The 22,134-nt window shown below is 39.4% G+C and overlaps 3 protein-coding genes and 1 long non-coding RNA gene across 5 annotated transcripts; 2 read left to right on the forward strand and 2 right to left on the reverse strand.

The window, feature by feature from the left end:
• Window positions 1-277: 277 nt before the first annotated feature.
• mettl17 (methyltransferase like 17) lies at window positions 278-5,207 on the forward strand. Its single transcript, XM_063886816.1, has 14 exons — window positions 278-468; window positions 1,089-1,230; window positions 1,315-1,464; window positions 1,568-1,655; window positions 1,781-1,862; window positions 2,613-2,686; window positions 2,791-2,885; window positions 2,993-3,063; window positions 3,430-3,537; window positions 3,719-3,787; window positions 3,916-3,966; window positions 4,062-4,154; window positions 4,238-4,434; window positions 4,936-5,207. The coding sequence occupies exons 1-14, from the start codon at window positions 400-402 to the stop codon at window positions 5,030-5,032; spliced, it is 1,386 nt and encodes a 461-aa protein (XP_063742886.1). The 5' UTR covers window positions 278-399; the 3' UTR covers window positions 5,033-5,207.
• Window positions 5,205-9,134, reverse strand: sdr39u1 (short chain dehydrogenase/reductase family 39U, member 1). The gene is made up of 6 exons (XM_063886817.1): window positions 8,981-9,134; window positions 8,015-8,121; window positions 7,746-7,828; window positions 6,957-7,078; window positions 6,710-6,862; window positions 5,205-6,113 (listed from the first exon to the last, which is right to left on the reverse strand). The coding sequence occupies exons 1-6, from the start codon at window positions 8,994-8,996 to the stop codon at window positions 5,686-5,688; spliced, it is 909 nt and encodes a 302-aa protein (XP_063742887.1). The 5' UTR covers window positions 8,997-9,134; the 3' UTR covers window positions 5,205-5,685.
• A 617-nt stretch (window positions 9,135-9,751) lies between these two features.
• On the forward strand, window positions 9,752-11,521 carry LOC134866414 (uncharacterized). Its single transcript, XR_010166038.1, has 3 exons — window positions 9,752-9,861; window positions 10,745-10,779; window positions 11,201-11,521. It is a non-coding gene; the product is annotated as an uncharacterized LOC134866414 (long non-coding RNA).
• A 1-nt stretch (window position 11,522) lies between these two features.
• ltb4r2b (leukotriene B4 receptor 2b) lies at window positions 11,523-17,343 on the reverse strand. 2 transcript variants are annotated; one of them, XM_063886568.1, is made up of 5 exons: window positions 17,022-17,343; window positions 14,355-14,958; window positions 13,338-13,538; window positions 13,218-13,261; window positions 11,523-12,816 (listed from the first exon to the last, which is right to left on the reverse strand). In XM_063886568.1, exons 2-5 carry the CDS (start codon window positions 14,937-14,939, stop codon window positions 12,576-12,578), a joined length of 1,071 nt encoding a protein of 356 aa, XP_063742638.1. In that variant the 5' UTR covers window positions 14,940-14,958; window positions 17,022-17,343; the 3' UTR covers window positions 11,523-12,575. The 2 variants fall into 2 exon arrangements, with proteins under 2 accessions (XP_063742638.1, XP_063742639.1); XM_063886569.1 differs by lacking the exon at window positions 17,022-17,343 and adding an exon at window positions 15,365-16,963.
• Window positions 17,344-22,134: the final 4,791 nt, after the last annotated feature.

Genomic DNA, 22,134 nt, shown 5'->3' on the forward strand with positions numbered 1-22,134 from the left:
AGACCAGTAAACCCCTTCGTTAGCATGACGCATGCGCAGTATACCTTCATCACGGTGTTGATAATCCGAATACGGTTATTTTATTCGTCCCATAGAGAAACAATGGCCATTGTGACAGCAAAAAATAGGCATCCAGGTGGATATCAAAAAGTAACAAACATGATCATATTGAACTTTCGGGAAGTTAGCCAGACAAATCTAGTGCGGAGTGAGCACTCCTGTTTTTGCCTATGGTACACGGAACAGAAATTCAACACCAAAGGTTCCGCGTACAGCATTGATCGGAATTATTTTGTTGACGGAAAAGCTCATACGTCCCTCCATGCTTATTAAAGTAGGAATGGAAGATAACATATAAGCCATTCAAACACAAGAAGTCAACGTTCAGGTCCAAAAGACATGGCTTCAAGGAGATATGGCGCGTGTGTCCTTTATCAGAGGGTGGCTGTCCTGAAGATGATGTGCAGGGTGAGTGTCATTGAACGCACCATCTTTACCATGGAGGTCAGGCAGAGAAGATTTTACAATCAGGAATGAGATTAACACATCTATAATTTGGCTTTGTTCACAGCTTTATTTATACACGAGTAAAGTTTAGATTAATATAAATGAATGTATCATATTCTTTCAATCACCACCGGTTAGAATAGATCTTTTGCTAGATTTTGAATCAGAAGTGTACTTGATTGTATTTTTTTAAATATCTGTTTTAAATATTTATCTGCAGTCTGAAAATCAGTCTGAATTAAGTGACTATTAAATACAAAACAATACAATAATGTAAAGCTGTTTATGAATTATATATGGCAACAGGATATACGTTGTGCATTTTCTGTAAGTCTGTTAAAAGTTCCGTCTAGATAAGATGAATTGTTCTCTGAAAATGAAAGTTCTTACAAGAGAATGTGTACAAACAATACATTTTCGGAGTGCAGCTTTTAAATAAAAAAACACAATATTGGTTCTATAACTCTCATTTAAGTTTTGTCTCTATTTTTTTTTTAATTATCTGTGACAATAATTAGGTTTGTTTCTCACAACGCACAATAGGTGGTAAATAAACACTTATCTTTATTTCTCGTTCTCAGGGAATGAGTGCTGCTGCAGACCTGCAGTCCCAGGTAGATTTCCTCAAAGGAGAACCCCACAGGAAGCACCCAGGTGTGACCAACCTGAAAACTCTGCAGTTACCTGAAGAACTTCAGACGGCTGCACGGTCAATAATTCAAAGTAGGTTAAGTTAGGAAAAAAATTCAATTTGCATTTAATGTTTCTAGAGATCACTGAGTGACTATTCAGTCTGTCCACATGTAGGAGCTGCGGTGCCTCGGCTGACTGACCGAGCTCATAGCCTCACAAACTTCCTGTGGAGCAGAAAAAGTGCTGTGGAAGAGTCATCTCTCAGGAAGAAAGCTGTGAAACTGGAGAAGGAACTTTGGGAGAAGGCGATGGATAAGAGAGGAGGTAGGTGTCATACCATATAACAGAATAGTAATGGAGTCAACATAACTGAAAAGTGATGATGTTATGAAGCAGCTGGAGAAGTAAATGTGCTTCTAAATTACAGATATAGATGAACAGCTACTGGAAGACCGCATCAGGAAAAAAGTGTTCTCAGAGCTCAAAAGAACCACATATCACTGGAAGACCACAAAGTAAATATTTGCTTTTATCTACACAAAAAAGGAAAACAATATATACATATTTTGGAGAAGGTGATTCCTCCTGTTTGATTTGAGATGCGGACAAGTTTCTGCACAGTTCCCTCTCTGTGTTCCAGGTATGATGAAGAGTTAGGTGTGGTTTACATGGCGTCTCGATTGGCTGGGGGCTATGCAGCAGTAAAGAGAGCTTTAAATGAGGTAATGAATGTGGTGGAAACTTCTGAAGCAATGGAGACGAAACTCAGAGAGACACTGGAGAGCAGGAACTTGACGGCAAAACACTGTTGGGTTTACTTCGGAGTTACGGCCGGAGAATTGACAAGACATTTACTGTAGACACAAGTTGCCACAGCGGTTGCCAAACCAATTCTGAAGATCTCGAAAACAGGAAGAGGTTTCAACTAGTTCCAAATGGATAATCAACATTCTTCAAACGCCAGACTAAACAAGCTCAGACAATACGTCTGACTTAAACTGTCATCTACGTCACAAATAAGGTGTTTACCGGAGCATCTGGGGCCAGATAAACTGGCGCCCAGCTGTCCCTAAATAATTAAGCCAATCTTAGGTCAGCTTGAGCTTGTACCCACTGTGGGAACAACAAGGCTTCGGAAGCCCAGGCTGCCCCTCCTTAATGAAGATAACAGCACCTGCAAGACTGTAGAGCCAGGTCAGAGGAGGACAGAGAGAAGAGATGCAAATGAGCTAAAGATTTACAAGCTTATACAAAATATTCCCTAACAATGAACAATTGGAGAAGATCATAGGCTTACTGATGTGTTCATATCAGGGCTGACGGGGTTCAACCCAATCACACTTTTTAGAATATTAGTGGTAAAGAACGGAAAAATACAAAAGACATATCAGTGAGCTATGTTTTACTGGATGTGTTCAGAGTCAGAGTTTTACTTTTTCTGTCCTCAATGTCTGTCTTCTTCATCATTTCAGATAAAGAAGAAGAATCCCTCTTTTGCCCCTCAGTCTCTCCTGGATTTTGGTTCGGGACTTGGAACAGTTGTCTGGTTAGTGCAAAAACATTGGCGCAACTTCAAAATAGTTTTCCAGTAAATTACAAAGATAGTCAGTCATATAAAATCTCTTTCTGCCTCTCCCTTTTTCCCTACAGGGCGTCACACTCATACTGGGGCGACTCCTTAAAGGAGATGGTGTGTGTGGACAGCTCTGGGCCAATGAACATCCTGGCAGAGCGACTTCTCAAAGGTGCAAACACAAACAGTTATATCAGCTTAGATTTGTACCTCTTTAGTTTGGACTTTGGCCCAAAACTTGATGAGAAAATCTAAGCATGTGTTTTTCGTGTTGAGCAGGTGATGAAGAAAGAGATGAACCTCACATCAAACAAGTTTATTTCAGACAGTTCCTCCCCGTCTCTCCTAAGGTAAAACCCTTTAGTTTTTCTCAACAGAAAAACACAGTCTGCGTTTAGTTGAGTTTATTTTGAAATATCTTAATTTCCAGTCCCAAACAAATCTGATTGAGATGTGTTGCATTAAAGTCGAATGTGAAAACACATGTATGTTTTATTTGGGAATTTGACGCAATAGGGCCTGGATAGTCCTTTAAAAGTCTCTAAATTTGATGTTGATAAGAATTGGTGGAACTGTGCAAAGACATTGCATCGTTAGAATTTCTTCTGTTACATTAGCTTTGTGCTTATTCTTCTATATATGAGTCGGCATCATTTATATTACTGTGCATCCTTAAGGATAAGGAGCCCCTGACAGTCCCTTGTTTCTCCTCTCAGGTGCAGTTTGACCTGGTGGTAGCAGCCTTCACCCTGTCGGAGCTTCTGAATGTGAAGGAGCGAGAGGACACAGTGTTAACCCTGTGGAGAAAGACCAGCTCGTACCTGGTTTGTTAAAATAAAAACTTAACTTCACCTTTAGATGAAGTGAACTGTTGCACATTTAGTGAATATCATTTCCATTTTAAACTATTTTTGGGTGAATTGCAACTTTCAAACTATTCTGGTACCTAGAAACATTATTTTACTTCCTAACGTTTTATTGTGCTTTTTTCTTTTAAATGTGTAGGTGCTGGTGGAAAATGGGACTAAAGAGGGCCATCAGATGCTTATGGAGGCCAGAGACACTTTATTGAAGGTAGTGAAATACAGTTCACATTATGGCACTTCAAAATCTCCAAGGGGAATTTTGTCAGGCGCTCTTCTGTTAATGATTGGACACAATTAAGGAAAGCAGACTGAAAAACGTGAACTTCTTTTCTCCAGAAACAAGACAAGATTGTCCATGACATCAGACCAGCAGCAGTGTTTGCTCCGGTAGGATAACATCTCAGAGGATAAAAACATTGTTTCCTTCTCACAACCATCTCACAGCATCCAGCAACAACTCTCTTATTGTTTTGCGTCTCTAGTGTCCTCATGAGCTGACCTGTCCTAAACTGTCCTCTGGGTTCACCACGCCCTGCAACTTCCATCAGATGTACCAACCTCTGCCTCTGCCCGGGGTGAGATTAAACTCTTGACATCAGGAATGGATATGGAACGCATATATAGATTCCACTTAGGTTTTCATTAAATCATTTTTCAGCGCAATGAGCGTCAGACGGAGAAGTTCAGCTACCTGATTCTGGCTCGGACAGAACCGGGGGAGGCGGAGTCTGAAGGCCTGGATTGGGCCCGGCTGATCTCACCAGTGCAGCGCAGGACGAGGCACGTACACTGTCGAATGTGCTGCCCCGACGGAAAACTACAACACCTGGTGATTACCGCAAGAAAACACAGCAGGTAAAAGTCCCACTTATCGGCAGGAGCAGCAAAAGAATCTTTGACAGGGAGCCAAAGATTGGGTTGAATTTGTCAGAAAAGGTTTGGATTAAAACTCCCTGTATGAGAAGTTTTAACGGTAGCAGCATTCAGCGGGTGTTTCCCTACCTACGAAACACTTGTGAAGTGTTTATTATTGGGGGTATCATCACATTTAAGTTACATAAATAAACAACAAATGACTTTCTTATGCTTGTCACCTAGTGCCGGGTATCGATTCAAGTGAATTTGATGGGCCAATACCTTTAAGTTACTGATACAAATATAGCTCTGTTTTAAGCCAAACTCAAAATAAACAAACAGCTTTACAAAAAAAATTCTGAAATAAAAGAATTATCTAGCATTTTGTCAGGAACTTCGTCTGATCAACGTTTTAGGAAAGAAGACTACAAATCAACCCAATATTAAATGTTGACGACATATTTCTGACTTTCTGTATGTCTCAAATTAACTTCTCTCCAGAGACTTGTACCGCTGTGCCCGGAGCAGCGACTGGGGAGATCAACTGCCAATGATTCCTGGAAACGACAAGGACGCAGAGAGTGATTCAGAGGAATGATTCAGCTACAAGACACTCAAACTTTATACTTTTTAAACAATGGCAACACTCCAACATTGCTGACGAAAGACTCACCAGCTTTTAGTTGAAAGCACATCTGCGTTTCCTCACTGGATTGTAAATGATGGGCTCCTTTGACGTCCTCTGATGACTTTAATAAAGAAATCACAACATGCTTTACTCTGCTTTATTGTGCAACACCTTTAACCAATCTCAGTCCATGTCTTGTAACAAGTATGCTGCAATTTGAACAGTAATGCGGTGTTTCAAAAAAGCACAAAATGTAGAATGATAGCTTTCCCTTCTGCATGTTTCAGGACTTTAGAATAAAACTCACAGATAATATGGATAATTATCAGCTTACTGAAATAATTCTGAAGATCAAACACACCACTGAATGGGAAACAATGCAGATAGAAATGGAGTATTTTAAAGAAGACACTTTCATTTTGTCTGCACATCTGTATTTGTGTACAGAGTAACTGATCTCTTATTAATGCTTAGGATGTACAAACTCAGAAAATCTGATTTACTAACTGGTCTTATTTGATAAGAATCCTCGATTTGAGCTGACAGATGTGTTTTAATCTTGTAATCCAGTAATGAACACACATTTAGATATGCTTAGTCAACACATGTTCCTTCCACATCCGTTAACTCCTAACAATCTCTTTCAGGGCTGAGGTCAGATCAGGGTACTTGTACTGAAAGCCGGCCTCTTGAGTCCTCTTTGGTATGACTTTCTGGCCCTCCATGAGGACTATGGCCCTCTCAGAGCCCATTAGGGTGTTCATGACGAAGCCGGGCACAGGAAAAATGGTGGGCCTCCTCAGCACTCGACCCAGTTCTTTAGTGAACTCCAGGTTGGTGTTCAGAGCGGGCGCCACACCGTTGAGCACTTGTTGTGAAGGCGAGGGGGTGTCGGCAGGGGGCTCCAAGGCGTGGGCTATGAGTCCAGCCAGGTCCGAGACGTGGATCCAGGGGAACGGCTGCCTGCCAGACCCCAGAGTGCCCCCCAGGCCGAGCCAGAAGGGGAGCAGCATCTGCTTCATGGCACCACCATCACGGCCTAAAACTGCCCCTGGAGGAGGGAGGGATGGATGGATGTTTGAAATGACACTAGGCAATATTTATGTACATTGAATCATTCAATATCATTTAATTGGTGTAGCCCAGCAGAGTAATCTCAGGGGGATTTACAGTGAGTAGTATGATACTCTCTGTCCTACGACCCTCGCAGAGCACAAAGAAATCCTGCAATCAACAGTGGAGAATCCTTGGGAAAGCAACAGAGGACAGAGCCTTCTCCCAGGGGGGACAGACGTGTACTAAATGTCTTTTAAATAGATCAAAAGAAAGATGGATCCAGGTGGGTGGCGGCAAAAAATATAAACTATTTTCACCAGCCTCGATCTGGAAACAGAGCTGAGGAGTGACACCATGAATCAAAAAACACTCTGCAGGTACACAAACATCATTATCAATAAATATCTGATTTCGAAGAACTGAAAGAGCGACAGTCACAGCAATATGAACTCACTCCTATCCTGGGTTTCTACGTTATTATTACTGATTTGTTAACCTGAAATATGAGCCTGTTTTCTGATGATTCATGTTTATTTAGAATTCAATTTACTAGGTTTTCTACTTCATGTCAAATATGCTCCATTTACGTACCAGCCCTGATGACGACTTGTTTGGTGGTGTTTGTCACATTCTCCGGAAGAAGAGCCGAGGCCTCCCACTCTTTCACCAGCTTGGAGAGGATATCAAATGGTGTCCATGCACTCTCCTCTGTGTACTCAGCGGTCAGACTGGGCTTGTAACAAGCTGTGGGTCAGAAAGCGACACTAGAAATATAGAACAAAACACGTCACTGACAATACATGTTACTATAAAGCTCGCTATTAGGGTAGAAACTTACCTACTCCTGATACCACGACCCAGGAGTGGGGAGGACTGGAGGAAGCAGCAATAGCTTGAGCCAGAGATTTTGTAGTGTCAATACGACTGGAGAATAAATCCTTTTTATAGCTTTCATTCCACCTGAGACGACAGATAAAACTGATCAGGTGGAGATCCAGTACTAACAGCAACAATCATTCTGTTCAAAAATTGCATGATCAAAAAGGATTCTCGGCCAACAGAATGCAGACACCAAAGCTATATGTGATTTTTATATTTTGTATAGTCTGCTGCTATAACAGCCTCCACTCTTCTGGTCAATCTTTCCTTCAGATGTACAAACCTGGTTAAAGGGATTTACCACAACAATCTTTCAAAGTCTGCTCTGACGCTCGGTGATTATCCCTCACTTGTAGTGCATCCTAAATGTATTCCATACGGCTACAGTCACTGCTTTGTACAGGACAGTTCGGAATACCTTACACACTTAACGTATATACATATATATATATAAAATATCCTGCCTTATATTTGTTTTTGGTTATATTTTGTGTACATCTTTTGCCCGACTCTTTTTTTTTAATGCTATTTATTTCTATTGTAATGTACAATGCCTTGTCGTATGTTGCTGCAACGTAAACATTTCCCAAATTGGGATCAACAAAGTACTTCTATCTATCATCCATCCATCCATCCATCCATCATGTATCTAACAGGGATGTCCACAAGCATTTGACTATTTAGTAGCTGAAGTGAAAGAGTGTAGTTGTATTAGTTGTGGTTGCAGTCCGTTATTTTTTTTGCTCACCATCGTAGCGGGTTCATTAGATTCTCTCCAGCCAAGTTGACGGCACCCTCACATGGTGGGAGGCCATGAGACTCCAGCTCACCCTGCAGAAAACAGAGGATAATCAGTATATAAATGACTGTGGATGTAAAGACAAGTACAGTGATCTTGATTAAAGCGAAACAAATGAAATGTAATATATTTAAAAGACATTACACTACAATTTTCTCAAGATGAGAAATGAAATAGGTCCCTACTGTTTGACAACAATTCTGAATTAACTATCATACCCATGTTATCTTCCCCGGACCAGGTTGGCGAGATATCACTGTGACCTCATGACCTTTGTTTTTGAGAAGGCGAGTAAGTTCACGTCCAACGAAGCCAGATCCTCCTCCTTCATGGCAGAAAATATAAAGCAATGCTCATAAAAACAGAGGAACTAAAGATGCACACATTATCAGTTACCATTAATGTGAGTAGATATGGTTTAGTTTACATGTGCACAACTTTTAATCACATATTATATTGATTGTGCTGCTTTGTTATGCTTTCAGAACTAGTATACAATCTAATGTTGAGAGGATTTTAAGTTGTATTACATCCCGACTTGGTAATGTTTCTTACATTTTAGATCTTAGAATAAACTTCTAAGATTGTGTCAATCGCAAGCAACCCTAAAAAACTCTTGACTCGGCTATACACAGAAAAGAGGAATAAATCCAGCAGAATATCTTTCATTATACATTTCAAATGAACTGTTTTCATCTGTAATATGAGTGACCTTGTCTATGTGTGTGTTGTACTCACTGCTATTTAGATTTTGTTGTTGATGTATGTTGTATTAGATAGGCAGAGATACATTTTCACTATCAAGGAAAATCAAATATATTTGCTCTATTTATACGCAATGTTTAAGAAACAATACATTTAGGTCACACTATAGCACAGAAGTCATATAATAGCAGGAATTGTGCCAGTGCGCATGCGTACAAGACATGCTTACAAAACAGTACTTTAGCAGTTAGCTTTAGATAACAATTAAAAACACAGTGACAGTTTTCTAGGTGTAATCAAATAGTTGACACGCTATAATAGCTGTAGTTTTCTGTACGCACATCATGCACAGGTACTACTTTTACTCAAAGTATACCTGCAAAGTGAACATTAGCTAACAGCTAGCTGGTAACGTTATGTCAAATTGACCTTTCCGAGGCGACTTTAAAAAAGAAATATTCAGTAAATAACGTACATACCAATTAACACTCTCATCGTCGTTAATTATTGGATCAATTGTATGAATGATAGCTCAACGACGCTGCAGGTTACAGTTTCCTTCAGAATCTGTACCAGTCAGTGGGTTGTTTTACGCTTTTTTGGAACAACAGGGCCTCCGTAGGCAGGCGTGTGCGTCATTCTGTAGTTTAATTGTAGTTTGTAGTTCTTTTTGTCTGTTTATTGGATTCAAGAAAATACTAATATTTCCATTTCCAATATAAGCAAAATAAAAAAACAACACACAATCGATATGAAAGGTTAGAGGAGGAACAAACAAACTGATAAAAAGGTCCCTAATATAGTGTATTATTTTATAACAGTGTCTCGATGCACAACAATGCATCTTGAACACCTGGATTGTTATTTTAAAGTAGAGAATGTAAGCTACAACAATATATGGCAGGCATCATGTGATATATATCATCACTAATAGGCAACAACGAATAACACATAGTCATATTAAATATCTAAGACATAAATACAACAGCTAATGGTATCTTCTAAGGCATTACAAATGTCATTTATTTAGATGTTTTCTTTTTCACACACTTCTCAGTTCTGTGCTAGTATTCTCTTTAAAAATATACAAATGGGGTTCATGGTTTTGTATTCATAATAAGCACTATAAAGGCATTAAACCGAATCTGCTGTTTTTGATTTATGTTAACATGTGTTTTTATAATATTGGCTTCTATGAGGACTACTGCACCAGAACCGGAAGCTGCCTGTTTCCAAACACGTGGTTTTGTTAAGCACATAAATTGAGCCTTGGCTTCGTTATCAACTTCCCTTCCTTGTTGCGGTGAAGCAGGCAGGACGTGTTGGGGCTGGGAGACAAAAACAACACGCTTCTCTAAAGGTACGTCTTCACATTTAGTCTGAGATTAGTTTGTTTATGTCGCTGTAGATGTGTTCATGTACCTGGCTGTTGCGGTTATTTCCGCACTGATAGTAAGTTAGCACTGTGGCTTCAGAGGAGGCGACCCGACCGCATGGTCTGTGCCAATGTGCCGAGGTGTGGCTGTTACTCGAGAATAGCTCAAAATGTAGAATAGTCTTTGGATTCATATCTTAACTAACTGCATTACTAAGTATAACATGATATTTGGTATATTGTTTTTTTTGTTATTAGCCATTTTTGTGGGCCATAGAGCGTTTGATAAATATGCACAGTATTTAAAGTTAGACTTAGATTAATATTTATTATTTTGTAATTGGCACTTCCTTTTTTTTAAATATCAATTTTAGAGATATTGTGCACTCACTGGCCATTTTACAGTTGCTAATGTAAGTCCTTCAATGCATCTTATTTTCCTGGATCTTATATTTAGGTTACACTTTTTAAAGACGTTTAAATTGGAGTGGGGTTTTTTATTGGAAGGTGTCTCTAATGGACTAAAATAACGGTAGCTTTTCTGTATAAGGCCATGCTTCTAAACAGCACCACCCACAAACTACATCCTCCAGATGATGAGTTCAAACTGAAAGTTACTGCTGTAGGTGCAACATGACTTATAATAGGTTGTAGATAACTTGTAATATTACCAAAGCAAACTTAAACCTTAGCTATGCTTCCCAGTCAAACCCTTAATGATGATTTGCATGTGAGTCCGTGTTTCAGCTGATACTCATGATTATTATTTCACTGCACTGATGGGTTTTGACATACAGAAACTAGCGAGGAGGTTTTATTGTATGCAAGCTGAGACTAATCTGTGATTTCCTCCCTTTTTTTCTTTAAGGATCTAAGAGCCTGCACCAGAGGAATCTTGATAAGGTCAGTATCTATCTTGTGGGATAATGGATAAATTTACCCTTTAGCACCTATGATTGCACACAGTCATTTTACTTAATCCATAAGTAATGCTTTTTGATACGGAGGCACCAATCAGACATTTTTCTGACTTGGACAAATGCTTTCATTTAAGGGTTCACAATAGTTTAATAAAATTGATTGTGATTTTAAAAAGGTAATTTTTGTGCCACACACATGTGGATGAGATTGCACTTTTCTGTATCAAAGCTTTGGTTCTGCATCATACTGTCAAACCTTAATGATGATTTGCATGTGAGTCCGTGTTTCAGCTGAAACTCATGATTATTATTTCACTGCGCTGATGGGTTTGACTATGCAGGAACTAGTGAGGATGTTTTATGTTGTGAGAGTTGAGACTTATCTCTTGTGGTTTTGTTTTTAGGATTGAAGAGCCTGGAAGGGATGCATCTTGATAAGGTTAGTATAGAAGAAGCTGACCGTGATTGTACTGTTAGTTTATCACAACCTGTAGTAAAAGTAATCTACAGTGCTGCAGAGTTGACCTTTTTCCGACTGTACTTTAATTTTGTGATTTTCATATCTGACCTTAATAAAAATTGGGATACTTGGGTTTGTCTTAAAGGGTCATTTGAAAATATGTCAAGTCTTTTATAATCTCAGCCTGTAAGGACGACATCCACACTTCCACTGTTATGTATGAACTGTGAAATGTACTGGTAAATAAAGTGAAATGTCTATAAAACTCTGTATTGTGTAATTTATTTTCCTATAATAGAGTTCATTTGACCGTATTGGCAACAGGATTTAAAAAAACAGTCTACCAACCTATCAATGAAAACAGTTGAGGGAAATATTGTAAAAAAAAAAACCCAATATTTTCATGTGAAAGTCTTTCAGTATCACCCAAGTGGATTGGAGTGTGGATAGAAATGTCTGTATGTTAAAAGTTTTATTTTATAACAAAAATTGATATGTTAAATTTGCAGTGCAATAAAAAAGTTCATTTCTTTAAAAAAATACTTGATATTCAATATACATTACATGACAAAATGGCACATTACACAAGTGAACCGAACATTACAATTCAGTAATGAGCAGAACAAGTTGACGACTGTAAAAAAAAAATATATATAAGTGCAAAGCTTTTTACATGGCAGTGTGAATCTGGAAGTGGCAGAGTCTATTTTCAGAGGTGTCTAGGAGAAAGTGATCTTCCCCGCTCAAAGTATGGTGACAGTTTCTGTAATTTTCCACTAAGTCAGGCCCCAGATTTTCTTCCTACAAATGCATTTAATGTGTTTCTAAACGAGACCATAAGTATTGATTTACAGGAAAAGTGCCTTTTGCCTTGAAAATGGCTGAAAAAGCAAGACTTTTAATCCTCTCTTGTAGAACATAAGCAGTAAATAAACATACGTGGTTTTATAAAGCTCTTTAAAGTTGTGCCCAGATACTGTTGACTAACAATTTCTCGTAAATGCAATTCATGGCCTTAAAGTTAGAGAAGCTTGCTGGTATACAGGCAGGGTAAACCGGGGTTCGGAAATTGAAAAGCAGCGAAATCCTCGCCAACAAAATGTGAAAAAAATATTTACACTTCTGATATACAGGTCAGATACAAACAGTCTTGTCCTGGCAACACTGACTTCAACATTTATCTACAAAAGAATAGTTGACGGCTCTCAGCGAGTGCTTTAGTGTCGCTAAAGTTGCTTAAACCAATATCTGCATAATCCACTTGTATTTACATAGTTTTACTTTTGAGGCAGCATTTATGCTCAAAAGCCATTCATCGATTATTTCCCGTTTTGTAAAGTTGACATCGAGTCCAAATTACTGAGTCCCACATTGTCTTTAATCTTTTTTGTTCCTGTTTGGTCCAGCGACGTGCCCTCAAAGAGCCGAGCCATGAAAGCCAAGCCGTTCTTCTTGATGTACGACTTCCCTGCGAAGGTGTAGAGGACGGGGTTGGCACAGCTGCTGATGAAGGCCAGAGCCGAAGTCACTGCACGACTGGACTGAGTGATGTAATCCAATCTGCGAATAAACAAAGCCTTTTAGACTGCTACTTATGTGAACTTGAGGTTTGGAAGCATCCTTGAGAGCTTTACAAAAACATCTCATATGAAGTGCTATAAGTATATCAATGAATGGATACTGAACAGGCCCATCGAGGGGTCAGTAGGTCCCCTGGGCTTCATCTGCAAAATGTCACTGAAGGAGACAAAGCAACCACTGACAGACGCAGAATGAATACAAAGAGATGCAGAACAACCTGCGAAGAAACACAGCTATGAAACAGAAAGGTACAACATGTCGATAAGAGACATGTAATTAAAATAGCTGCAAAACTACAAAGACACAAAAAAGTTCAGAATGAAAACTCTGGTAAATCAAAAGAGACTGGTAGAAATAAGTACAACTCTTTTGTAACTCACGTTTGTCTTATTTTTGTATCAGGCTTGTACCACTCAGCTACCACCTTGAATAGAACAGAACATGGTCAGTATCTATTGAAAAATAACATTGATCTAAAATCAGAAATGATATTCACACACCTGCAGCATGTTGATGACGTGGTACGGCAGCCAGAAGATGCCAAACATCACCACGATGGCCAGGATGAGCTTCTCGCTGCGGACCGTTCTGCGGAACTTGGTCTGCCGGAGGCGCCTCAGGATGAGGACGTAGCTCGTTATGATGACTGCGTAGGGCAGAATAAATCCCGACACCGTCTCAAAGGCATACTGAAACCTCACCTGCACACAGGAGGATACCAAACGGATGTTCTAATTGTATGTGTTTCTATAGATGGGAGTGTCAAAACAAGACAGGGCAAGATGGGCTCAAGAGAAGCATGCTGTTTATTTATTTCCTCTTTATAGTTCATGTGGTATCTTTTGGAAGTTTTTGTTCATGAAGAAAAATAAGTCAATCGATGTTTTGAGTAATTTCATTAATTGTTCTTATCCTACTGCTTCAACTCGGAGGCAAACAAGTTAATAGTGAGTCTTCTTTTTACGTACACATAAAACCACATTCATGCTTATAATTTAAATTGTCTCTACATTCACCAAATCTAAAATGCTCTTACATGTACTTTTTATTTGATAAAACAGTTCATATAATCATCTATGAAAATATAACACTGTGAACAGCGTCATTCTGCATACCAAATTATCTTTCCTTCAATACCCTGCATTATGGGGGCCATATTTGGGTTTTTGGAGGGTTTCCCTTTTCCTGTAGTGTGTTTGTTTTGTGCATGTAAATGGTCTGCAAAGGTTAACATCCCTCTATTCCATCCAGAGGGAGTTTCTCCATTGGACTCGCTTCTTTTACTTCTGATACATCGTGACATCATTATGTAACACTTGCGCTTCTATTGGCTAGAGCTCCAACACGTTGTACGTGATAGGCTAAGGGGCGGGACATCTGTAAGTGGGCGACCAATCCGGATGATCGAGCCCTTTATGCTCATAATACTAAGAATTTAAATGGATGGCTTTTACTTGATGTTGATTATTTTAGGACTCTCTTAAGTAGAGGATCTGAGTACTTCTGGTTATACTCACATGTGTTGACATTGTGTGATTGGGAGCACACACCAGTCTTGTTCTGCTCCTCTCATCATGGTCCACTCTTACGTCTCGAAACACCAGCGAGGGGATAGAAATGAGCATCACCAACATCCACGTGCCTACGATCACCCTCCTCACGACCTTCTTGCTCACCATGGTGAAGAGGCCCCTCGGCATCACCACGGCCACCATCCTGTGCACGCTCATCAACGTGATGAGGAAGATGGAGGCGTACATGTTGGCGTTGCACAGGTAGAACAGGCCTTTGCACATGGCATCGCCAAACACCCACGTCTGCTTGGTCAGGTAGATGATGAAGAAAATGGTGAGGGCCATGAGGAAGCCGTCTGCACACGCCAGGTTGAGGATGAGGAGGGTGGTGACTGAGCGGTGTTTGATGCGAGCCAGGATGCTCCAGACGATGAAGACGTTTCCGGGGACGCCCAGGAGGAAGACCAGGCTGAGGATGAGGGCCCCCAGGGACGTGGAGATGTCATTGCTCACCACGCTGTCATCCTCCGGGTTGTTGTCTGTGGCATTTTGAGGGAACTTCAAGTGGGATAGGCTGACGTTGGACATGATGGAAGAAGTTTTGGACCTGAGGATAAGATGGTAAAGTGTAAACATGTCTGGCATTTAAGTAAAGGGAAGTTTAAAGTACTGCACAGGGTTAAGTGTTTGGATTAATGATTGAATTTAATGGTTGTTCCAATTTCTGCAGCTTCTATAGGACGTTCTGATCCTTTACATCCCACTCTTTTTACGAGATGAATGTATATTGAACATGGTTCCTAAAACATGTGACTGTGATAACTTAATCCAAACTTCTATATTAGTCACATTTCCAGTATCTTTATCTAAACAATTCGGATTAAGTCTCTCATAATGACGATTTCACACTTTTACAAACACATTTTTTGTACGTGTTTTCGTGTTTGGAATAGAATTCATTCTGATGACAGCCTTTCATCACAGATTTGTATTATGTGTAATTAGGCACTTACCACTTTCAACACTGATCACGTCTAATGAGAAGAAATCTGCACACAACATCATATTAAACTTGATCAATATATTTTTTTATGATATTTTATCTCCTGCTGCTTCTAAAAGGTTTGAGACAAAATCCTGATATCAGACGTCTTTTATAAACCTGATTTTTTTTTAGCAACCTGTAACCATTTTAACACTTTACTTGTCCCTGATATTTTTACACGTATGGTCTGCCATTGCATGAGTCTTGTTACATTTCCAGGAATATCTGTGAAAAAAAAAGTCCCCTTGAAGGAAATTGTTAAAAGCACTTCCATTTACAAAATACCGTGCTGGTAATTTGTTTCTCTCACCTGTCATTTGATTCAGATGACAGGTGAGTGGAGGACGGATCGTTTGATTTCTAATCGCATCAAAGTTGAAGATAACCTTCAGGTCTGTAAACCCAGATACACAGCAGAATTGTTTGTTTACCAATGGAACATCACCCGTTTCCACAACTACAGGATGGTTGCCACCCTGACTCAGCCTCTAAAATATTCACATCAAAGCCTGTAGCCAACAGTGCAGCGCCGCATGCTAAAACATGCCGAACATCAGCAGCATTGTGGCAAGGAAGAGCAGTATTTCGAAACATGTCTGATTCACTTTTCTTTCTTCCTCACTGTCCTATCACATCGAAACAGACAGTAGACAGACAGTTGAGCCTAATGTAGAATACACAGTTAAAGTTGATGTATTGCTTACTGCGATTGTAGACTGATATGCTGAATAGAATAATTGAACATAAGTGATGTACATAGATTAAAGCCTGACAAGACATCAGGCTTTAATTTCCTAGCTCTGGTCCAACTATAGCAAACTGTTTATTTTCCCCTGATGGCTGTAAAAACCCAAGTGAAAAGTAAACAAAAGCTTACATCGCTTTAGATTAGATTTAGATGTATTGTCCCCGGGGAGAATTCATTTTCAGAGCAGTATACAAGCAACAAACCATGACACACATGACAACTCCACTCAGCGAGGCCTTGTACTGCTATCACTTATACAAAAAAGTGCATTTCGAGCAGCTTGTTGATGCTCAAAATTACAGCTTTTTTATTTCATTTCAATAAACTAGGCGACACAAGCGTTCCAACATACAGCTGTCTGTCTGTTCAGGTGCAAACACAACAATCTGCAAACACATTTTACACATAAATGTGCTGTTGTAATAGAAATAGTACACTGCGGAGAAAACAGTAACGTTGCTTCTTTTAAAATCACAAACTAAGAAAAGGACCCGTAAAAGAATAATAAAATCCAACACATGAGAAAAACACAAGGTGCTTTTGCTGCACAACGACAGTTCCAAGCACTCATTTGGGGAAGAAACAGCCAAATAAAATCTGAAAAATCACCACTCTTAAAGTGAATTGCTCTTCCAGAAACTCTGATCGCCAATGAAGAAGGATTATTCAGTCCAAAGTAAAAAATACATTTCAAAAAAGAGCCATGAGTTTGTAATAAATCTATTCCTTGTAAATAATCAAGTCAAGAAAAAGTAAATAATTACTTAAAGATGGAAAAAAGAATAGGAAAGAGGCAGATGTTAGTACAATCTCAAGGAAAATGTCAATAAAAAAGTCCTAAATTAACTTTTCCAGTGAACACACGAGGGTGACTGACCTTCCCAGGACTGGATGTCTCTCTGTGATGAGTGTCAGATGAAATTATCCCACCGCTGCTCTCCTCTCTGTCCGGCAGCGTTTCCCTTCTGTGATGCTCTCTGTTAGCTCTGTCCATAATAAAGTAAATCACATCCTGCCCCACAGGCTGCAACTTGCTGTGGTTAGAGAGCGAAAGGCAGAGGGAGGTGTGTCCTTTCTTAAGAAACGTCAGGGCTTGATATTCATCTCCATATATGATAATGATCCGGTGTTTTCAAAAAATATATAAACAAGGATGCTTTCTTCCGGAAAGCAGGTCCGAGTTTCATATATCAAAAAGCATATTTGTGTTCCTCTCATTGTGAGTCAGGTAGACGGTTTGAATTGTGATCTACCTCACATATGTTATTATAAGAGCAGAAGTTCCTCTGGGGGAAGTTCCTCTATTTTATGATAAGAGCAGAAGTTTCTCTGGGTTTTCATCTGTGACATTTGGAGTAAACTAGCTAAATTGCCTCTTTTTTTCCCTCACAAATGTAGTCCTCTTGTTGGCTTTATGTATGCACCGTTAACACCAAAGAAATGTCCTTGTATGCGTAAACGTACTTTGAATTAAACGGATGCTGTTATATAGATCCATGAGGAAAGGAAGTTCTAGATGACTCAAACTCTTGCATAAACTCCCTGTGCTCTGGATGTTAATGCAAGCGCAAACACGCATACAGATAGTCACACACACACACACACACACACACACACACACACACACACACACACACACACACACACACACACACACACACACACACACACACTCACCGGTTCATACAAGTTTCTGAGGAATGCTGGTTTTCGGGAGGGGTAAAATGTGACGAAATAAAAAGAAGCTCAAATATGAAACCTATCTCCTCTCAGCTAAAGTTTGATTAATATGCATGTGCTGCTTCACCTTCACTTAAATTAGAGAAGCTGAGGCCAGAGTCTCCTGTGTGTCCTTGATGCTGAACAAACAACAAAAAAGTGGCCACTTTTAAATCAGACCTCGTTTAATTTATGTAAAGTCTTGTAGGGGAAACTTTACGCACAACTGCATTTACGTGACACACTGCAAAGGTATATGTCTAGTATTGATACCCGCTACACTTAAGATACCTTTATTGATCCCTGTATGGAAATTCAGAGTAGGAGTGAAACACAGGACAGTGTAAGAGTTCACACGAGGATAATAAGAATAAAAAAGGGTTGACATGTAATCAACAGCAATGGCATTATATCAAACACCTGATTTATAGATATGAGGGAAAGGATTGTAAAATGGATGTTTATATATGTCTATAAGTGTAAGTGCAAGGGTTATGTACAGTGAAGGTGACATACTAAAATACTTTGTGAAATGGGACCTAATTCATTTATTTTATCATGGTAGAAGAACATGTATACAAAAAACATATTAAGGCTGATGTGGAAAATTCAGCCAACTGTTTTTTTATGACTCACTAAATACAAATGGATTTCCACATTGTTGAAGGGCACTGTAATTTACTGTAAGTCTCTTACGAGGTAAAGAAGGGTGGGGTTTACTTTCCTAGAACTCAAGGTGATGTAGTCTCTTAACCCATCATATATACTTATACACAACTATACAAACTTAATATCATGAGCCCTGTAACTTTTACAGGAAAGATGAAACTAAAGTGATAATAAATTGAAGTCCATGCCTTGAGACTCTTTAACCGATTAATTTTCCTTGAAATATCCGGACAAAAATGCCCGTCCATAAGGATGTACAATCTAAATGAATGTCTTTATGTCTGACAGCTGTCACCCATCTGTCTTTATGGTTCTAAATAACCACAAAGACACCTATGTGTTTTAAAGAGTCATTAAAAACGTTGAGCAGTATTTTCCATATCCACCCTTAGTTATTTATACCTTTTGTTTGATTACTCTGATAAGACCTTGTATGTAAAGACTATCATTTAACCATGTTATCCAGTTTGGAAGGAGAACAAACTGACCTATATTTGTATTATTCATTTGTAAATACTGGTGCATGTGAAGTATAAGAGAAACGTGCATCAAGCTTTAGTCAATAGATTGTAAAGAAGCCAATAAAATAAAGTTGTATAGGTCATTGTGTAACAGTAGATGTTTAAAAACCCTGTCTACTATAATATTGGTTCATAAACAACTTATTTTTTACAAATATGTCATGTAAAAATCTAGGTTTCCTATTGTTTAACCATCATTTACTCAAATAATGTATGTTTTGTCCAAGCTTACATTGATTGTCAACAGAAACAATTTACATATCCATCTAATGACTTATTCATTACTTAGCAATCAGTGCCATAAGTTAGATTACTCTGTGCAGTGATTGAATATGGTTTTCAAATTGTAGGTAAAACGAAAGTGGATTTAAAGTCCTGCGTCTGAAAATACAGTTTAAGATATATTTTACTGGTTTTCAAAAGCACAACATGTTCACTAGTTAAAGCCACGGATTCAATAAATCATCTCTCTTTTGCACCAGAGTGTCAGCGTTCAGGTTGCAACACTTTTTAATTCTTTAATAACAATAATTGGTGCCCTCAGGGGGTGAATTCAGAGCTCAGGGTTGTACTTTAAGGGTAAAACTGTTCTGTCGTTCACCACCTGATGGCAACACACACCCAGAAATCCCTTCTTCGCTTTTCTCTTCTCCTACCATAAACTTGACACTCAGCAGTTCCTCCTGTGTGTTTCACTCATCCATGTCATTGCAGCTCTCCTTTAAACAATTTATTAGCCATTCAGCTTTACAGTTTTCACAACCCCCCAAAAACTTTCCATTTCTAGAGAGGCGTTGTGTCTGCATTCATAAAGTACCTGTTTGGCTTTATTATCAGTTACCTCAGTGTTCATTTGGTCTCACAGCTCAGAACCTCATAAAACTGTTTTTACCTTTTTGGCAAACATACTTTTGGTTGTTCCAGACGTCGATGTAAAACCTATTGTTATGGAGTATTAAAGGAGCCCTATAATGCTTATTTTCAGGTTCATATTTGTGCTTTGTGTCTCTCCTGGGACATGTCTCCATGCTTTAATGTTCAGAAAGCTCTTTATTTTTCTCATACTGCCTGTGCTGCAGCTCCTCTTTTCACCCTTTGTCTGAAACCAGAGCCCAGTCTGCTCTGATTGGTTAGCTGGCCCGCTCTATTGCGATTGGTCAAGCACTTACAGATGTCCTGTCCCTTTGCTTATCATGTACAATGCGTTGGAGCACTAGCCAATTAAGCTCAAGTGTTACATAGTGATGTCATTATCTTCCGGAAGCAAACAAAGGAGTCCAATGGAGGCGTTTCTTGGGGGTGAAACTCCCTCTGGAGTGAACTTTGGGAATTTAATCTTTGCCGATCTTGAACTTTTGCATGAGAAATGCATATTTTTTCTCAGCCTTTTTGCCTTCCATCCACACTAAAAAAACATTATTCACAGAAAAAAGAGTTTAGAAATCTGACAACACCAGCCTTTCCAAAACAATGACGTGTGCCTTCTTAGACTCAACTGAGGACTGGGTAACAGTAGAGTTAGCTTCCCTCCAGCAGGAATATAACCCAAAAACTTTGAACCTGGCTCAACTTTTGCCACAACACAAAGCTATGTTATCCCGGGTTACCCAAGCAAGTAAATGCAAACACAAATGACTGGAAAATGACTTTGAAACATGAAAGCTGCAGTTCTGTTTACTTTGCGATCATTGACATGGAGAAATGATTGTTGCTATAACTTTCCCAAAGTGTTATATCCTGTGTTGAGATTCAAAGATTCAGTTACTCATATTTTCACACGCAGAAATGAGACCCTAGAGGCTGTGCTAAAAGGCTCATTTACAATGACAACATTCAGAGAGGGCAGACCTGCCAAATGTGTTTCTATAACTGGAAGCAGTTTGTGTATCTGCCCTGTGATTTGGATCCACTTCAAAATGTTTTGGGTTCTTACTCGGCCGATGCAAAACCCTACGGCAAAGTTTCATGAAAATTGGGACAGTTTTTCTTTTGTTTGACGAACAAAAGCAATTTCAAAGATAACATTGAAACGATACAAATCTAAAAGTATTAGAAAGTTAATTAAAAGTAATCATGTACCGTACCCTCCTTTCTGGATTGTATTTCGTCATTTTGTTTTTGGTCCGAAGTTGGCATCGCTGCTGCATGGTGTCGCAACAAAAGCTCTGAAACTCCAAGGTGGCGTTGAAATGGTACTGAACATTGCTTGGTTGGAGAAAATCGTCACTAGCGCTATATGGGACATCCTGAACAAAAGCACTCTTTTTTAAACAGCCAAGCTAGCCAGCTACCCCATTTGGTTTTTGGATTAGAGCTGGCCCCCCATGTACTGGGTCTCAGTCCCTTCAATGGTGGACACAGGTAAGAATCCAGCCTGTGCTCCCTTTACGCATGCCACCTTCTCTATATTCTCCATCCATCTATCTAAGGCTAACCTGGCCAAACTTTCTTACTGACTGGGCCCAGATATTTCCTAAACTGGCCGCCTCCTAAATTAAGTGGTATACTACGCCTTAAAATGAACTGGATTCAGCGAGTAGTGCGTTCAGGGCGCATCGCTATTGGATTATTAGTGGAGAACCCTTCTTGCGGTAAAGGGTTACTATTGTATCTATAGAAAACAAGGTAATGCAAAAAGCCTGGTCCTTTAAGGGAGTTGATTCAAGACGAGGCATAAAGCAAAGGATGCAATGAGGTAACAAAGCATACATGGGGGTATACTTCCGTTGCAGGCTGTGAGATAGTCTAGACGGGTACGATAATAAGTAGCAACCTTACTAATAGCCGCCACAGGGCCCCAAACAAACAGAAGACACCGTCAACCCTCTTTGGATTCATTTTTACCACCTATGTTAAGGGAATGTACTTCTTTATTTTGTGCTGTAGCTCCAGGGGGGTACAGTACTGGTTCAATCCCTAGCAGTTGACATGTCATAGTGTCCTCGGGCTAAACACTTGACCCAATAACCCTAAACCTATCCCTGTGTCTGCAGTATGAAGTTAATTGCATCGGAATAAATCCCTAACCCTAATGGGATTTGGTGGGAGTATTTGTACATCAGATTCTGCCTTTACCCCTGA

The sequence above is a fragment of the Eleginops maclovinus genome, chromosome 6, assembly GCF_036324505.1.
Source record: "Eleginops maclovinus isolate JMC-PN-2008 ecotype Puerto Natales chromosome 6, JC_Emac_rtc_rv5, whole genome shotgun sequence".
Classification (NCBI taxonomy): Eukaryota; Metazoa; Chordata; class Actinopteri; order Perciformes; family Eleginopidae; genus Eleginops; species Eleginops maclovinus.

Coding starts and splice junctions, on each gene's coding strand:
- mettl17 (XM_063886816.1), top strand. CDS start 400: ATGGCTTCAAGGAGATATGGCGCGTGTGTCCTTTATCAGAGGGTGGCT. Junction 1,231..1,314: donor TGCACGGTCAATAATTCAAA/GTAGGTTAAGTT, acceptor GTCCACATGTAG/GAGCTGCGGTGCCTCGGCTG. Junction 4,155..4,237: donor AACCTCTGCCTCTGCCCGGG/GTGAGATTAAAC, acceptor ATCATTTTTCAG/CGCAATGAGCGTCAGACGGA.
- sdr39u1 (XM_063886817.1), bottom strand. Junction 7,079..7,745: donor CTAATGAACCCGCTACGATG/GTGAGCAAAAAA, acceptor CTGTCGTCTCAG/GTGGAATGAAAGCTATAAAA. Junction 6,863..6,956: donor GGTCGTGGTATCAGGAGTAG/GTAAGTTTCTAC, acceptor TCTGACCCACAG/CTTGTTACAAGCCCAGTCTG.
- ltb4r2b (XM_063886568.1), bottom strand. CDS start 14,939: ATGTCCAACGTCAGCCTATCCCACTTGAAGTTCCCTCAAAATGCCACA. Junction 13,539..14,354: donor ATCACACAATGTCAACACAT/GTGAGTATAACC, acceptor TCCTGTGTGCAG/GTGAGGTTTCAGTATGCCTT. Junction 12,817..13,217: donor GATACAAAAATAAGACAAAC/GTGAGTTACAAA, acceptor GTTTATTCGCAG/ATTGGATTACATCACTCAGT.